The sequence below is a fragment of the Channa argus genome, chromosome 14 (genome assembly GCF_033026475.1).
Source record: "Channa argus isolate prfri chromosome 14, Channa argus male v1.0, whole genome shotgun sequence".
Taxonomy (NCBI): domain Eukaryota; kingdom Metazoa; phylum Chordata; class Actinopteri; order Anabantiformes; family Channidae; genus Channa; species Channa argus.
Genome location: NC_090210.1, coordinates 6,113,035 through 6,126,261, shown reverse-complemented (window position 1 = coordinate 6,126,261; position 13,227 = coordinate 6,113,035). Strand labels below are relative to the sequence as shown.

At 40.2% G+C, this 13,227-nt stretch overlaps 1 protein-coding gene across 1 annotated transcript; it reads right to left on the bottom strand.

The window, feature by feature from the left end:
• Positions 1-216: 216 nt before the first annotated feature.
• prss56 (serine protease 56) lies at positions 217-11,107 on the bottom strand. The gene is made up of 14 exons (XM_067475603.1): positions 6,857-11,107; positions 5,163-5,321; positions 4,813-5,067; positions 4,455-4,644; positions 4,240-4,348; positions 3,955-4,111; positions 3,620-3,762; positions 3,365-3,524; positions 3,016-3,204; positions 2,731-2,916; positions 2,413-2,615; positions 1,616-2,171; positions 1,415-1,521; positions 217-1,315 (listed from the first exon to the last, which is right to left on the bottom strand). Exons 1-14 carry the CDS (start codon positions 6,954-6,956, stop codon positions 1,142-1,144), a joined length of 2,688 nt encoding a protein of 895 aa, XP_067331704.1. The 5' UTR covers positions 6,957-11,107; the 3' UTR covers positions 217-1,141.
• Between the last annotated feature and the right edge of the window lie 2,120 nt (positions 11,108-13,227).

Here is a 13,227-nt window from a genome sequence, read left to right as displayed (position 1 = left end):
TCTGTGATGACTGAGCAGGCTCTGTGAATACTGCTGACACATTGTGGCCATCATTACACACTCTGTTCTGTGTGTGTGTGCGTGCGTGCGTGTGTGTGTGTGTGTGTGAGTCATGGCAGTGTGTTCCTGCAATGAGACAGCACACACACAAGTAAACACAGAGGCAAGAGCTGATGTGTCCCAACAGATGAATGTATGTTTATTCAGCTGTTACACTCATATCCAGACACATTCCTCTTTTAGCTGAGCAAAAAAAGCTGGGTTTTGGGTGCATTTAGCCAGTTATCACTACAATTAAACTGTGATTTAGACTTGAGATCCATGTTACACACAATAAAGGTGAGGCTTTATTGTGTTATATTATGTTGAAGAGTGAGCGTCACCTCTTCAACAGTTGCCCTTATTTGCAATTGTCTTACTCATAACAGACTATAAGATGCCCCTAAGGTCAGATGAGTTCTGGGTCCAGTTACAATCCCCCCATCCTGAAAATAAGGACAGAAGATGGGGAGGTACTGGTCACCACAGCACAGCAGCTGCGGTGTTGACAGGAAAGCTTAACCTAAATGGGATCCTAAGAAAAACCAATAAGCATCAAAACAAATCTCAAAGGGGATTGTTTGGAGCTCAGGCAACAAAATACTGTTGGATTAGCAACATTATTGTTAACAGATTTGATTAGATCACACCAAAATAACATTAATAATGATTTTATTATATGTAGATTTTTTTTTTTTACAAAAATACAAAAACTTTTCTCTATACAAATAAATAAATGGTAGCAATAAAGATAACATGAGTAATATACAGTCTGCATGCTTCACAAGAGGCTCAACCTTTGCAAAAGACAGTATCACAATATTAATAACTTATCATTTTATACAGTTTATAAGTTAGACAAGGCTGTGTCTCCAATCACATAAAAAACTGCAGTGTGATGGCTACATTCTTAACTCTCTTTTCATTTAGAGTCAGGAAAGCTCTCAGGTGGGATAACAAACGATGCTTTTAAACATCAGAACAGAAAAAGTAATGTTTGGGTGAGATTGTATTTTCCTTGTCTTTGTCCCACAATGGCTTTTGAGAGTCATGTCCTCTCATTTGAGTCTGTAGTTTTTTATGTTTTGGCATTACTATGAAGTTAGGTCTTGAGTGCCTCCAGTGCCAAAGCGATGATCCTCGGCACACTGCGGTAGAATGACTCATTCTCTAGCCCCACAAGACTGTAAAAGGTCAAAGGTCGTCCTCCCACAACTGCTCTGACCCGAGCCTGGTAGAGTCCTCGATTATTCTTGGAGCTCAGATCAACTAACACCTGAAGGAAAAAAAGACTCAATTAGTGGAACTATTCAGTAGTTACAAAACTCACTGCTGTACATTTATCTTAACCTCTCCTTCTCAAATATTGAGTTACCTCTTGGAAGTTCATGATTAGGTTCTTGTTTGGGATGTTTAAAACCCAGCTGTAAGAGTCTCTGACTTGGCTGACTTTCTGTGAAGACTCCCTCAGTCCAGGGCAAACTACAAAAAACAAACATTTAATTTGAGACCAATGGAACAAGTTTTTTTTTAATTATTATTAAATGTTTTTTTCAAATCTTTGTGTGCCACATACTTTTCCCACTTGCCCCAGGAATCTGCCTCTTGTGAAGAAGGCTCCTGTAATTTCTGTGAAGATTTAAATTCTTTCCAGCCTGTACAGTTTTTCTAGGGTCAGCAGTTGTTTCTGTGTGGTCCCCCTCTGTGACTGTATGGACTGAAGCTGTTGACTGAACAGGAAGTTCTGTTCTGTCTTCAGTGTCAACAAAAGGGAAATCCTCAGAAGAGGTGTGCCATTTACCATCAGGACGGGTATTCGATGTGGTTGTACTCTGTGATACATCTACTGTCACAATCCCATCTTGCATCATTGATTTTTCCATTTCATTCATCAATGCTGTTAAAATTGACCAAGACTCTTGAGAGGAGTAGGAGGAGGAGGCAGCACTAGTTTGGACTGCTGTTCCAGGAAAAGGAGTAGGAAAAGTGGGAGTGTTGGAAGAATCTTTCTGTAGGTAGGTTGTGTCCAAGTGCAGGATGGGAGGAGCAGCCCTGGAGTCCAGCTTGGAACGCAGTGCTGAGATCACAGCTCGATATTCTCCCTCTAATTGATGTACTGAGGAGTCCTGTGTCTGGAGATGGCATGTGAAAACACCAGTGTACATTAAATAACATTCTGTAAGTCTGAGAAGCAGTCTACACTTTTTCAGGCCAAATGGATGATATTAAATACTCATTAAAGTTTTTACTTTAATTAATTTTAACAGTTTGTTAAATTAGATTGTGTTGTTAATATTAATACACGGCATGATGAGATCTAACGTGATGTATGTAACATCAAACATTAAACAATCCCATCACCAACCAATGTACCTGTAGGAAAATGTTCTGAGCCTGTCTTGCTGAAGTGGAGGAGATATCTGTGGATGTGTCTGTGTGTTGTTTATCCATGTCCTCCGCCATGTCTCTCAAGTATTTCTCCCAGTCATCGATCCAAGGGCCCACTCCTTTGAATAAAGCAGGGGGTAGTGGAGAGGCACCCGGCTCTTCTGGCACCACAGCTCCACCTAGCTGTTCTGCAAGTAATAAAACACCTGTTACAATTGTGACAAGCGTGTGTCACCCTGCAAAAAGCTGCATGCAGCATTATACATGCATAGATGATGCAACACGCCGGGGACACTCATGTACCTTCAACCTGTAGAAGACCACTGCTCACATCCCTCCTCTCTCTGGTGTGACTGAACGCTGTGCTGTAGATGTGCTCCACCAGTTGAGGCAGAGTCTGGGTGAAGAATGTCAAGTCAACTTTATCCCTGATATAGTCCTCAGCCCTCTGGAGCAAGTCCAACAGGGTCTGCAGGAAAGAGTGCAACTCTAGATGGCAGAGAGGGAACAAATCTCTACATTAAAGCCCAATTTCAACAGAAGGAAAGAAGACGATACAGTTCTTCTATTTGAAAAACATTTACTTACGACATTTCTTGAAGCGTGTGAGGCACTTCTCCTCCACCATTCGCCTGCAAGTGCTTGCAGACTGACTAGGGGGGCAGGTCAGGGTGTAAAAGCGACACAGAGAGCCAAACTCTGACCTCTGTTCCTCTTCTGTCTTTTCTGAGGTCTTCAGAAGCTCTGGACATGTTGGCTCACGACTCCCAAATGATTCTAAAAATGAGAATTGCAGATAGTGTGGATGAATATAGAGATGATTTATTAATGTAGTATTTAGAGAAATTATTTAAATCAATTATCTAATGGCTTGACAGAAATTCATATACACACAATATAATTTTGCTTACATTGTGAATTATTGCTTTAAACTCACTCTGTATCTCAGCCTGAATCCAGTCAGAGAAAGCAGAAACCCGTGTGTAGACTCCAGGCTTGCCTTTCTCTCCACAGCCGTCTCCCCAGGAAGTAATGCCATACAGCTGGAACCGTCCAGATATTCGGTCCTGGTAAATCAGTGGACCTCCAGAATCTCCCTAGAGGCGACAGAAAGTCCACCAACAATGAACTCAAGTTTTGCTAAAAAGGGGATCAGGACAATAACTTCCTAAACATTGTGTCTTTTGCCCACCTGACAGGAGTCGATGCCTCCAGAGAGATAGCCAGCACATAACATGGTGTGGGTGACCAGTTCTTTACCAAGAGCACTCTTACAAGTGCTTTGAGGCAGCAGAGGAACCTTAGCCTCCATCACCACATCAGCAGATGGGCCGTCTTTCGTGAGAAATGCACAAAGAAATGGTACTTGTTGAGTATTTGTGTGTTTGAATATTTGAACAAATTTGCTCTGTCTTCCACTAAAGCATAAATTCTCTCAAAAGGGAAATAAGAGGCTTTTTATATTTGCTAACAGAAAATTCTCCAAAGCTTTGAAGCGATAACGCATGTTATTTATTCCCCACTCACCCTCATACATGGACCCCCAGCCTGCCACCAGACACGGGCTACCAGTAGGTGGCTCTATGCCAGACGGAAGACACACTGGGGTGACACGTTCAGACAGGACCACTGGTGACGTCAGCTCCACCAGAGCTATATCGTTGTTAAACGTCTTTGGGTTGAACTAAAGAAACAGGAAAGAGTTTGTTATGTGAACAATTTGTTAATGGACTTAGAAAATTTATGACCCACTAAGTATTGATGGTGGGCGTGATGGGAAATGTAATACATCCTCCCTCTTTGACTTGTTACCTTGGGATGAGGGATGATGCGGTTCACCTTGAGAACCTGCTCATCAGGGTCAGTCTTGGTGATGTCAAATTCCCCCACTACAGCCGTCCAATAGCTCTCACTACGGCTGCTGCAGAGGTCAGAATAATGAAAGAAAGTTCACGGGGGGGAGAAAAAAGTACAATAATCTAAGATGCTAACAATGACATATCAAAGAGTGAGACACACAAACTTACCCAGCAAAACAGTGAGCAGCAGTGACCACCCAGGAGCTGTCTACCAGGACTCCCCCACACATCAGGCCACCATTTAACTGCAGGTTGACCAGCCAAGGCCAGCTGCCTGGGGAAGCAGGGGAGCCACCCACAATCCTGGAGCGAGGCAGTGTGATGTTTTGAACCACGGATGACCTCTGGCCACACACAGCTACTTGGACAGACAGACACGATTGGTTAAAGAATTAGGACATTCTGCTTTAACGATGAACTGTTCAAGAACAGGAAAAAATGCTGCACTTGTGCCACTCTCACTGACAGAGAAAGTAAGATAAGCTACTATATGGCTACTCCTTTATGAACACACTTGTTCCCTCACCCTGTACATGCGTCTGTGTGGCGGGTTCCAGATTCTGCATTGTGTTAAGCAGGCTGCACTGGAGGACGCGGGCGCTGCAACTCTCACCCATGATCCTGATGCAACTCTCCTTGTTCAGTTCTCCAGGTGGACAGCGACGCTGGTAGTATGCACAGGCCTGGCTCAGAACCCAACTCCGCTCTGCTTCATTTTGAAGCTTCTGGGCCTTGCTGATTACGTCACAGCTGGGTTCTGATAAGGCACTGGCAGGAGATGCTGTTGGGTGAGAAAGGACAATATAGCAGTTAAGCATGTACTGAGAAATAATGGCGCAAAGATGCTACAGATGAAACAGGAAGTGATGTGCTTACAGCAGGACCCAGCATGCAGTCCGCAGTCCTGAAACAGACAGGGAACACAGCCCAAGCAGCCTGCTTCAGCCTGACTTCTCTCAGACGATGCACGCTCAAGAGCAGACAGGGCACTAGTCATGGCGGCTTCTAGAACAACAGTACCACGATCCGAGAGAGCTGCACAAAAGACAAAAGGATGGAGAAAAACAGACCAGGCTTAAATATTGAATAGGAGATTTGCAGATAGATAGAAGACACAGACAAGTAAACAGCAGCCGATACTACTATAGATACTAGATACTACATACATATACATTATGTTAGTCTGCTAGTCAGCTGTTTTCTAACCATGTTAAGGGCTTGTTGAAACTATGCATTTCTAAAAATAATACTGATATGGTTATAGATTCAAAATTTAGTGTTTTGGTGGACTCCAGTGTATACTGAACAGTAAGACCTTTTAGATTTATTAATTGTAATGAATCATAGTGCAGATATTTAACAAATTCCCATTAAAGTGCTGTAATTTTGAACAGGAAGGAAAATCTTGGCAGGTGATTACATAATTATATATATATATATTATATATATAATTGTAAGACTGTCGTTGTAAGTGTGTATTTGATCATTAGGATGAACTGCAGTTTTTTCGCATGGGTGTTCTCTCATGCTGCTGTTTGGGCTCATTGACAGCATGTTAGGGAAGCTAACTCAGACCTGAGGTGCTGGTGCAGCTTCTATAGACCCTTCAATCGGACTGCTGACCCTGCAGCCCCCGTTGGTCTTAAACTACATCACAGGACAGGTCACAAACAACAATGCGGACTGAAGACTTAATTAAAAGACCAGGGCTGGTCGGACAGAGGCTGGTGAACAGCAACTGGCCCCAAGGAACGATTCACAGCCCTATCACTTCTGTGAATTCTTGGCTACTCTCAGCTCTCCAGCCAGAAAGGCCATAGGTCCCTCATCACTACAGCATTAGCATTTAGTTTCCAGTAGTTTTGTGATGGATGATGTCAGGCCTGCCTGAGAAAGTGAAAAACATATGACAAAAACAAACTAGTATTTCAGTTTATGAAGGCCAGCACTGAAATACACTGGCTCTAAAATTAGTTTTCATGTATTAAATTTGCTGTATTATGTGTTCATGTTAAGTTTAGACACCTGCTTCCCTTCAGTTACATACTGCATATATCAAAACATATTAGCAGTTATCCAAACTAAATAACAATGTCGGCCTACTGTATTGCAAAGTCCAAAATTTCACAAAAGATAGCATGCGTCAGCCCTTTGCCCAAAACCTACCCACCTAAACCAGATCTTTGTAGTCTCAAGTCTAAGCTAGTAATACTGGACTCTGTCACTGAGGGTAGCAGAATCACCAGCTTTATCTGCAGACACGAATGCATATGAAGCATCATCCTGTAGCATTACCAGTGTTGACTTTCTTATAAATAAGAAAATATGAAGCCCCATTTGACGGAAACAGTACAGTATATTCACTTTATTTATTTATAATATTGACTTCTACCTTTGCACTTCACACACACATCTTCTGTTGTGTCTACTCGACGGAAACAGTACAGTATATTCACTTTATTTATTTATAATATTGACTTCTACCTTTGCACTTCACACACACATCTTCTGTTGTGTCTACTCTTGGCATAAATTGCCAGAATTGACTATGAGTTTAAAATATACCTTACCTTTGAGTGTGCTCTGGGGCATTCTGTAGACCTCTCTACCTGTTGGAGCTCCGAACAAGCAGTCAAGTCGCATGAGCATCAGTGACATCAGCAGCAGCATGGTGTCAGAGCATCAGATCTCTACTCAATAGTGAAAACGCGCCACACGACACACTAGACACACGTGGGATGACTACAGACGCTGCAGAGGTGCTGGAGATGAGGCTAGCCTGTGATTTTTCCAGTTCCTGATTATCTTGTGGTGCTCTGCAACTGCCTCCCTCCTCCTGGCTCTCTGGGTTTTCTCCCACACTGTGGTGCAGGGCATCTGTCTGTAAGTTTACTTAGAGGAACAATAGGTGCCTGGAGTGGTCCCTGGTATATATAGAGTCCCCAGGGGAACACCAGTTGGAGGGAGGAGGGGGAGGATAGGAAAGAGAGAGGGAGAGGAGGGAGGAGGGTGAAATGGTCCCATGGCCAATACACAAACAGATGAATTCATTAAGACTGTGACAGCAAATCGGGTGCAACTTGCCAAGGCTGGACATCACAAAGAGGTTTGGTTCTATGAAAGGAGACAGAGGGAGGGAGAGAGAGAGATAAAGTTGGGGGGGTTGCGAAGGGGAAGGCAGAGTGATTGGCTGGATGGCAGAGAAGGGGGTGTTGTTTGAACAAATTAATATGAAAGGAAGAGGGAGAAAGTTATGCAGATAAGGATATCGGCTGATGTGAGACAGGAGAAGAAGACCGTGGAGAGAGAGACATCAATCAGCTCAAGAGTCACAGCGTGAACAGAGTGAACAGGAGATGGAGGGACATTGAGTGACAGAGTGGGAGAGAGAGGGAGAGGGAAGTGTCTGCCATTCCGCATGCCCATCAAAGAGGGCATTGTACCGAGCATCCCTCTGAGGATGCCTACATCAAAGCCATCCCTCGGGCATCACTTGGCCGCCGCCTCCATTGATCACTTACAGTCTTTTATCTCCCCCATTAAAATATTGTCAGTTCACATCACTTTTGTCTTTCTCTGCTGAACTCTGCTTTTGTTACATAAAATACAGTAAAAGAGTGCTCAGAAACATTGTGTTTCCAACGTCCAGAAGCAATCGTTTATTGAAGAAATCACCAATTTACTTTCACATTTCAAATTATTTCAATTTTCCTTTCAATTTTCAACTTGCTTATATGGCTTTATGTTAATACTTATAAACTGCCCTCTGACTACACTATATTAAATGTTTTTCTGTTTTTATAGCTGAAAATCTCCTTCAGATGACATCACCCAGAGGAGTTTTTCATCATTAGGATTTCAAATAATGTCATCTGTAGAAACTGTGGAAAAGCAGGTTGACAATGATTAAAAACTCCTCCATAGTATGAGCAACAACATAACATAATCTCAAATGAAGGTTTCTCCAAGTGATGTCATCTGGAGGTGTTTTTCAGCTAGAAGTAAAGAGATTTTTTGATGCAGGGAAAGGAAAGTTTAATGTCATTTACGTGCATGTACTACCCGAACTAAAACCATAAAGAGGAAGTTCATGAAGGCGTCCTTTAAATGCAGCCTTTTTAGATTTATCTCTTTCTTTTGTCCCTGTCCTGATTATTTTGAAAGATTCTGCTGGCATCACTGTGTGTGTGTTCTTAAAAGAAAGAATTAATCATATTCAAAATTAACATAAAAAACATCAAACAATCAATTTACTCAGTTTCATTATTACATATATTGTCTATGGAGTATTTTCATTCAAAAGCCGTTTGAAAACAGAACTGCTAATTGTGTAATGCCTATTACTGTTCATATAAAAATGAAAGAAAATAGTACAAATGATACGAATAGACAGATTCATGGTCACAGCCTACATGGACACACAAATAATTCTGTTATCATTATCAAAGAAACCGTTTGTTCACTACTGTCACAAACCAGCAGAGCTCACACAGACAAATTCTTGACTTTGTTTTTATATTTCGGTACAATTTTGTGATGATGGTTTAGTTCCTTGATAGTGTGATATTAGATATTACTGTATTTATGCAACGAAAAAAGAGAACAACAACAACATTCAGAAAGACCCTAACTAAAAATGATGAGTCAGGGTAGAAAATTACATATCATCATTTCCAAGCCTTGCTTACAGACATTTGTTAGTGCTTGCATGTTTTGTTGTGTGCATGGAGTCCCAGGCCCCTCCATGCACCCGTGCAGCACAATGGCCCAGAGATCTGAGTGCAGACTCGGGCAGAGCAGGAACAGCATGGGACAAATGGGCGGCACTCTTTCATTTCCTCCATCCATTTGCCTTTGATCTCCTTTGATTAATTTTCCTTCTGCTCTTCCTTCATCTATCCAAAAGCATCTCTTTTCTCTTCTCCCAAGCTGTTTCTATTGCTGTAATTGAACTACCTTGGCTAGTAGTAGTTTCATATAATTATGCTGTTGGTCAAATGTTGGACAGCTTTTATGATAACTTTTTTATAACGAATTTTATTGCAAATGGTCTAAGTCTTATTCAGCACATTTAGAGACACAAATAAATACATACACCAATCAGCCACAACATTAACACTGGCAGTGTCAATAAGGCTATGAAGGACAAGGGTCAGCATGGACACTGTGGCCAGTCTGTGGCTACACAGCCCCATACACAGTGTAAACGGGGTAGAAGTATACAAACTCAATACTCAAATTGCAGCAGGTAATCTACATTTTACTTAAAGTACTGAAGTAAGTAAAGTGACTAAGAAAACAACCCATTATAAACAATACTGGTTATGGTTACTGTGGCAACACATATACAGAAATTAATTTTAGAAAATAAGGGTAAAAAAATAAGTTGATTCTAATCACTTTATGCTCTAACCCATGCTCCTTATGCTGTCTTTAAGCTCTAACCCATGATAGATCAGCATTTATTAGTTCATCATTTTTTTTATAAAAGCTATATCATATTTTAATCTTAAAACCTACAGGTGGTATTAATATTGTCGCTGGTTGATGTGAATACATATCTGACATTTGCTATATACTCTCCATTAACCAAGCACAAATGACAAGTCCAATAAATAAGTTATATTTATAAGTAAGTATTTTGACCCTTGCGTGCATTTCACTGTTCTTTGATTCACCTGCAATGCACACAGGCGTAACACATGAGAAGACATTCTTTAGGACTTGTGTAATGCAATTAAAATTGTAACGCTTAACAGCTCATAAGAATGTCAACTCCCAGGCTGTCTAAATATAGCGCAAAGATAATTAGTCTCAATGCCAGACTATGTGGTAACTTTCCCCCATAAAAACGCGATGCAGTCAATGATTTCATCTTTTACACCCAGGTGAGAAATATTAGTTATTTAATTGTTTGGGGCAACCACTAAAATATATTTTATCTTATCTTTATATTTTTTTATTTAAAATGGCAGATCTGGACTAGCTGACATTCAGAAATTCATATGAATGCCCAATCATTTGTTGAGCCATCTACAAATGATTTCCTTTGAGTTGCATATGCCCATCTCTGACTGGTGGCTTGAGAGGGTAACATAAAGAAAACAAAACACCGCAGAAAACACAGCACAAAATCATACCACAATGACAATCTTAACAACAATCCTGTTGAATAACACCCAGGTATTGTGTTCAGTTATGAAACCATTTCTCCCATTGTCTCAGGCAGAAAACAATTGAAATCTAGGTCAGTGGGGTACGCAAGGGAGAAAAGGTTCCCAACATTTTAGCACAGACGGACACATAAACCCCTCGTCTGCACAGGCATGTATTGGGTCATTGTTAGATATGCTGTTAATTAGATCTATTATGACCTCAACAATCACATTAACTGCCATTGGATGCACATCAACCACCAATTGTTCAACAATGAGATATCAGATTTGCTTAAGTGGAGTGATAATGATGATGTATTTTACAAAACATTTTTTTTTCTGATAATATATAAATTACCCTTTGTGTTGTCATACAACGCTACACTGGTTTGGCATTGTATTCAGCGCATTCAAAATTCAATTGAATCAAGAGTAGCATTCAAAAAATAAAAGTTAGCGTTTAAAACTAAATTAAAACTAAAAGTTCAGAGTTGCATCAGAGTCAAAGCTTTTGAAAAATTATTGTATTTATGAGAAAAGCTTTAAATGGCCCCGAGTCTTCCTTTGTTGGTCACTAATACCTTTATCGTAGGCCTTAGAGCCTCTTTCCTCTGAGCGTCTGCAGCTCCTTTGTCCTGTAGCTTTTTCAGACTGTAGCAGGTAGATGTACTGGAACTGCTCCACATCAGCTGTACCATACCTGCAGAGAAAGGGCCCAGGCTATAATTAATGTGGTTTTAATTGTGCTGTCAAGCTGGCATTTTCTGTGTCTGTCCACCTGTTAGCGGTTAATACACAAGCTCACAGAGTCTCACACCCTTTACACCTGAGGTGATAGAATAACCCAACAGTACTAAAGAGCTGCAGTGTATGATGACATGCAGTGTAGAAGCAAACGCTGAACATTGAAACAAACTGAAAGTAGAACAACAGTGATAATGTGAATGGTAAAAACTTACTTACTCACTAAAATAGTAAGTGGTGACCTAACACTAACACTAAGAGAGGTAATTGCACCTTTTAGATAGAGTGGATAAAATCACCCCTTGAATGTAGCTCCTGTCTGGACTATTAGACAGCTGAAATGGTGAAAAAAGTATAATATTCTGTTCTTACTCTTGTTCCAGTTCTCCACTAGCGAACTACAGCTAACTGGAAAAAGGCTGACATCTAGTGTCACAACATTGGAATTTTTAATAATAAGGTTGCAACCTAGAGAACTATCCCCTTGAATGAACTATGCTGTTCTCCATGGGATGAGCTTATGAGATTAGATCTAGAATATTTGTGCATGAGAGAGAGTGAAGAGTACAATTGACAGGAAACAATGCGCTGTGGATTCACTTATTGTTGTAAACATAGGTCAATCATCCTAGAGATATTTCCACATAAATACTGTTCATACCTCAATTTTGCTGTTTAAAGCCCAGATTTGTGAACTGTTCAGTTTCCTTGTGGAACCAAAATGGGTTTTAATTCACACCAGACAATGTCTAAAGTACTTGTCTAAAGTTGGCAGTACTTATTGGGAAGTTTCCCCGATTATCTGAATGAGAGTCCAACTTTAACATGGCCTTGACACTGACTTAAAGGGCGACTTTTCAATTTGCTCCCTATGGCTTTAATTTGAGGGTAAATCTACATTAATGCTTTTAAACTTCCCTCTGACTTCCCATAACAATTCATAACATATAAATATTGTTGGTGTAACCCTAATATTATTATAATTAGCTAGCACAACATTAGCCAGCAAAATGCGTTAATCAGAGTGGGTGTACTCAGTATCATTAGCACATTGTTAATTACTCACCAGCTTTTTATCAATACGTATCACATTAAAGAAATGCCTGAAACTCCATGTAGCAGTTGAGAGACAAGTTTAAGAGGTGGAGATTTGACATGTTCAAAGTTTAGAAATGTAATATTTCATTTAAATAAAATACACTGACTAAAAAGCTAGGAATTAAGACCACATGGAGGCAGCATGGGACACAGATTGAACTTGGGCAATTTTTCTCAATCGATTAGAGGAGACAGAGAAAGCGTCAGGGTTTTAGCGTTACACTGTTGCCTGCTTTGATATGTAGTGTCAGTAGTGAAGAATGTAATGCATTACATGACACCATAAAAGCTTAAGGCACAACATAAACACTCACTTTTTCGGTCTCTATCATATACAAACATGCATACACACCTGCAAGTCCGTTGCAAAACAAATGAGAAAATAATTTCTTATACTAAACAATACTTCTTTGTCATTGGTTCAGCATCTTTATGTGTCATAAAGGTGACACATTAGGTCTCATTAGGTGATAATCATTTAACCAGCAGTTTTATAGATACTTACCTCCCTCTTGGCAGGAATTATTTAGCTATTTATATTACTAATTACTGAGTCAAAGTAACAGAAACTTCCACCTTCAACATACACATTTACTATTCAAAAACTTGTTATTATTGTTTTTGTTATTCTGTTATATGACACACTTACACAAGTAATTTCTGCTTTGTGAAAAAAATCGTAAATATGAAATTGTTATGTACAATTTATGATTACACTTGTTAATAAATAGATACAAATCACCACAGTTACTATTTTAAAACTATGTTACTATTTGTGCTCATTGTTACATTTTTAAATGATAGTTTTTCTACAGCAGGTAGCACCGTATTCAATAAAACAGAGAATAAATAGTAAAATCTGCTGCTTCTTTGGTCTCACCTACCCACGCCTGCTGCTGCTGCTGCTGTCTGACTGACCTGTTGGGAGAGGCAGAGCAAATCCC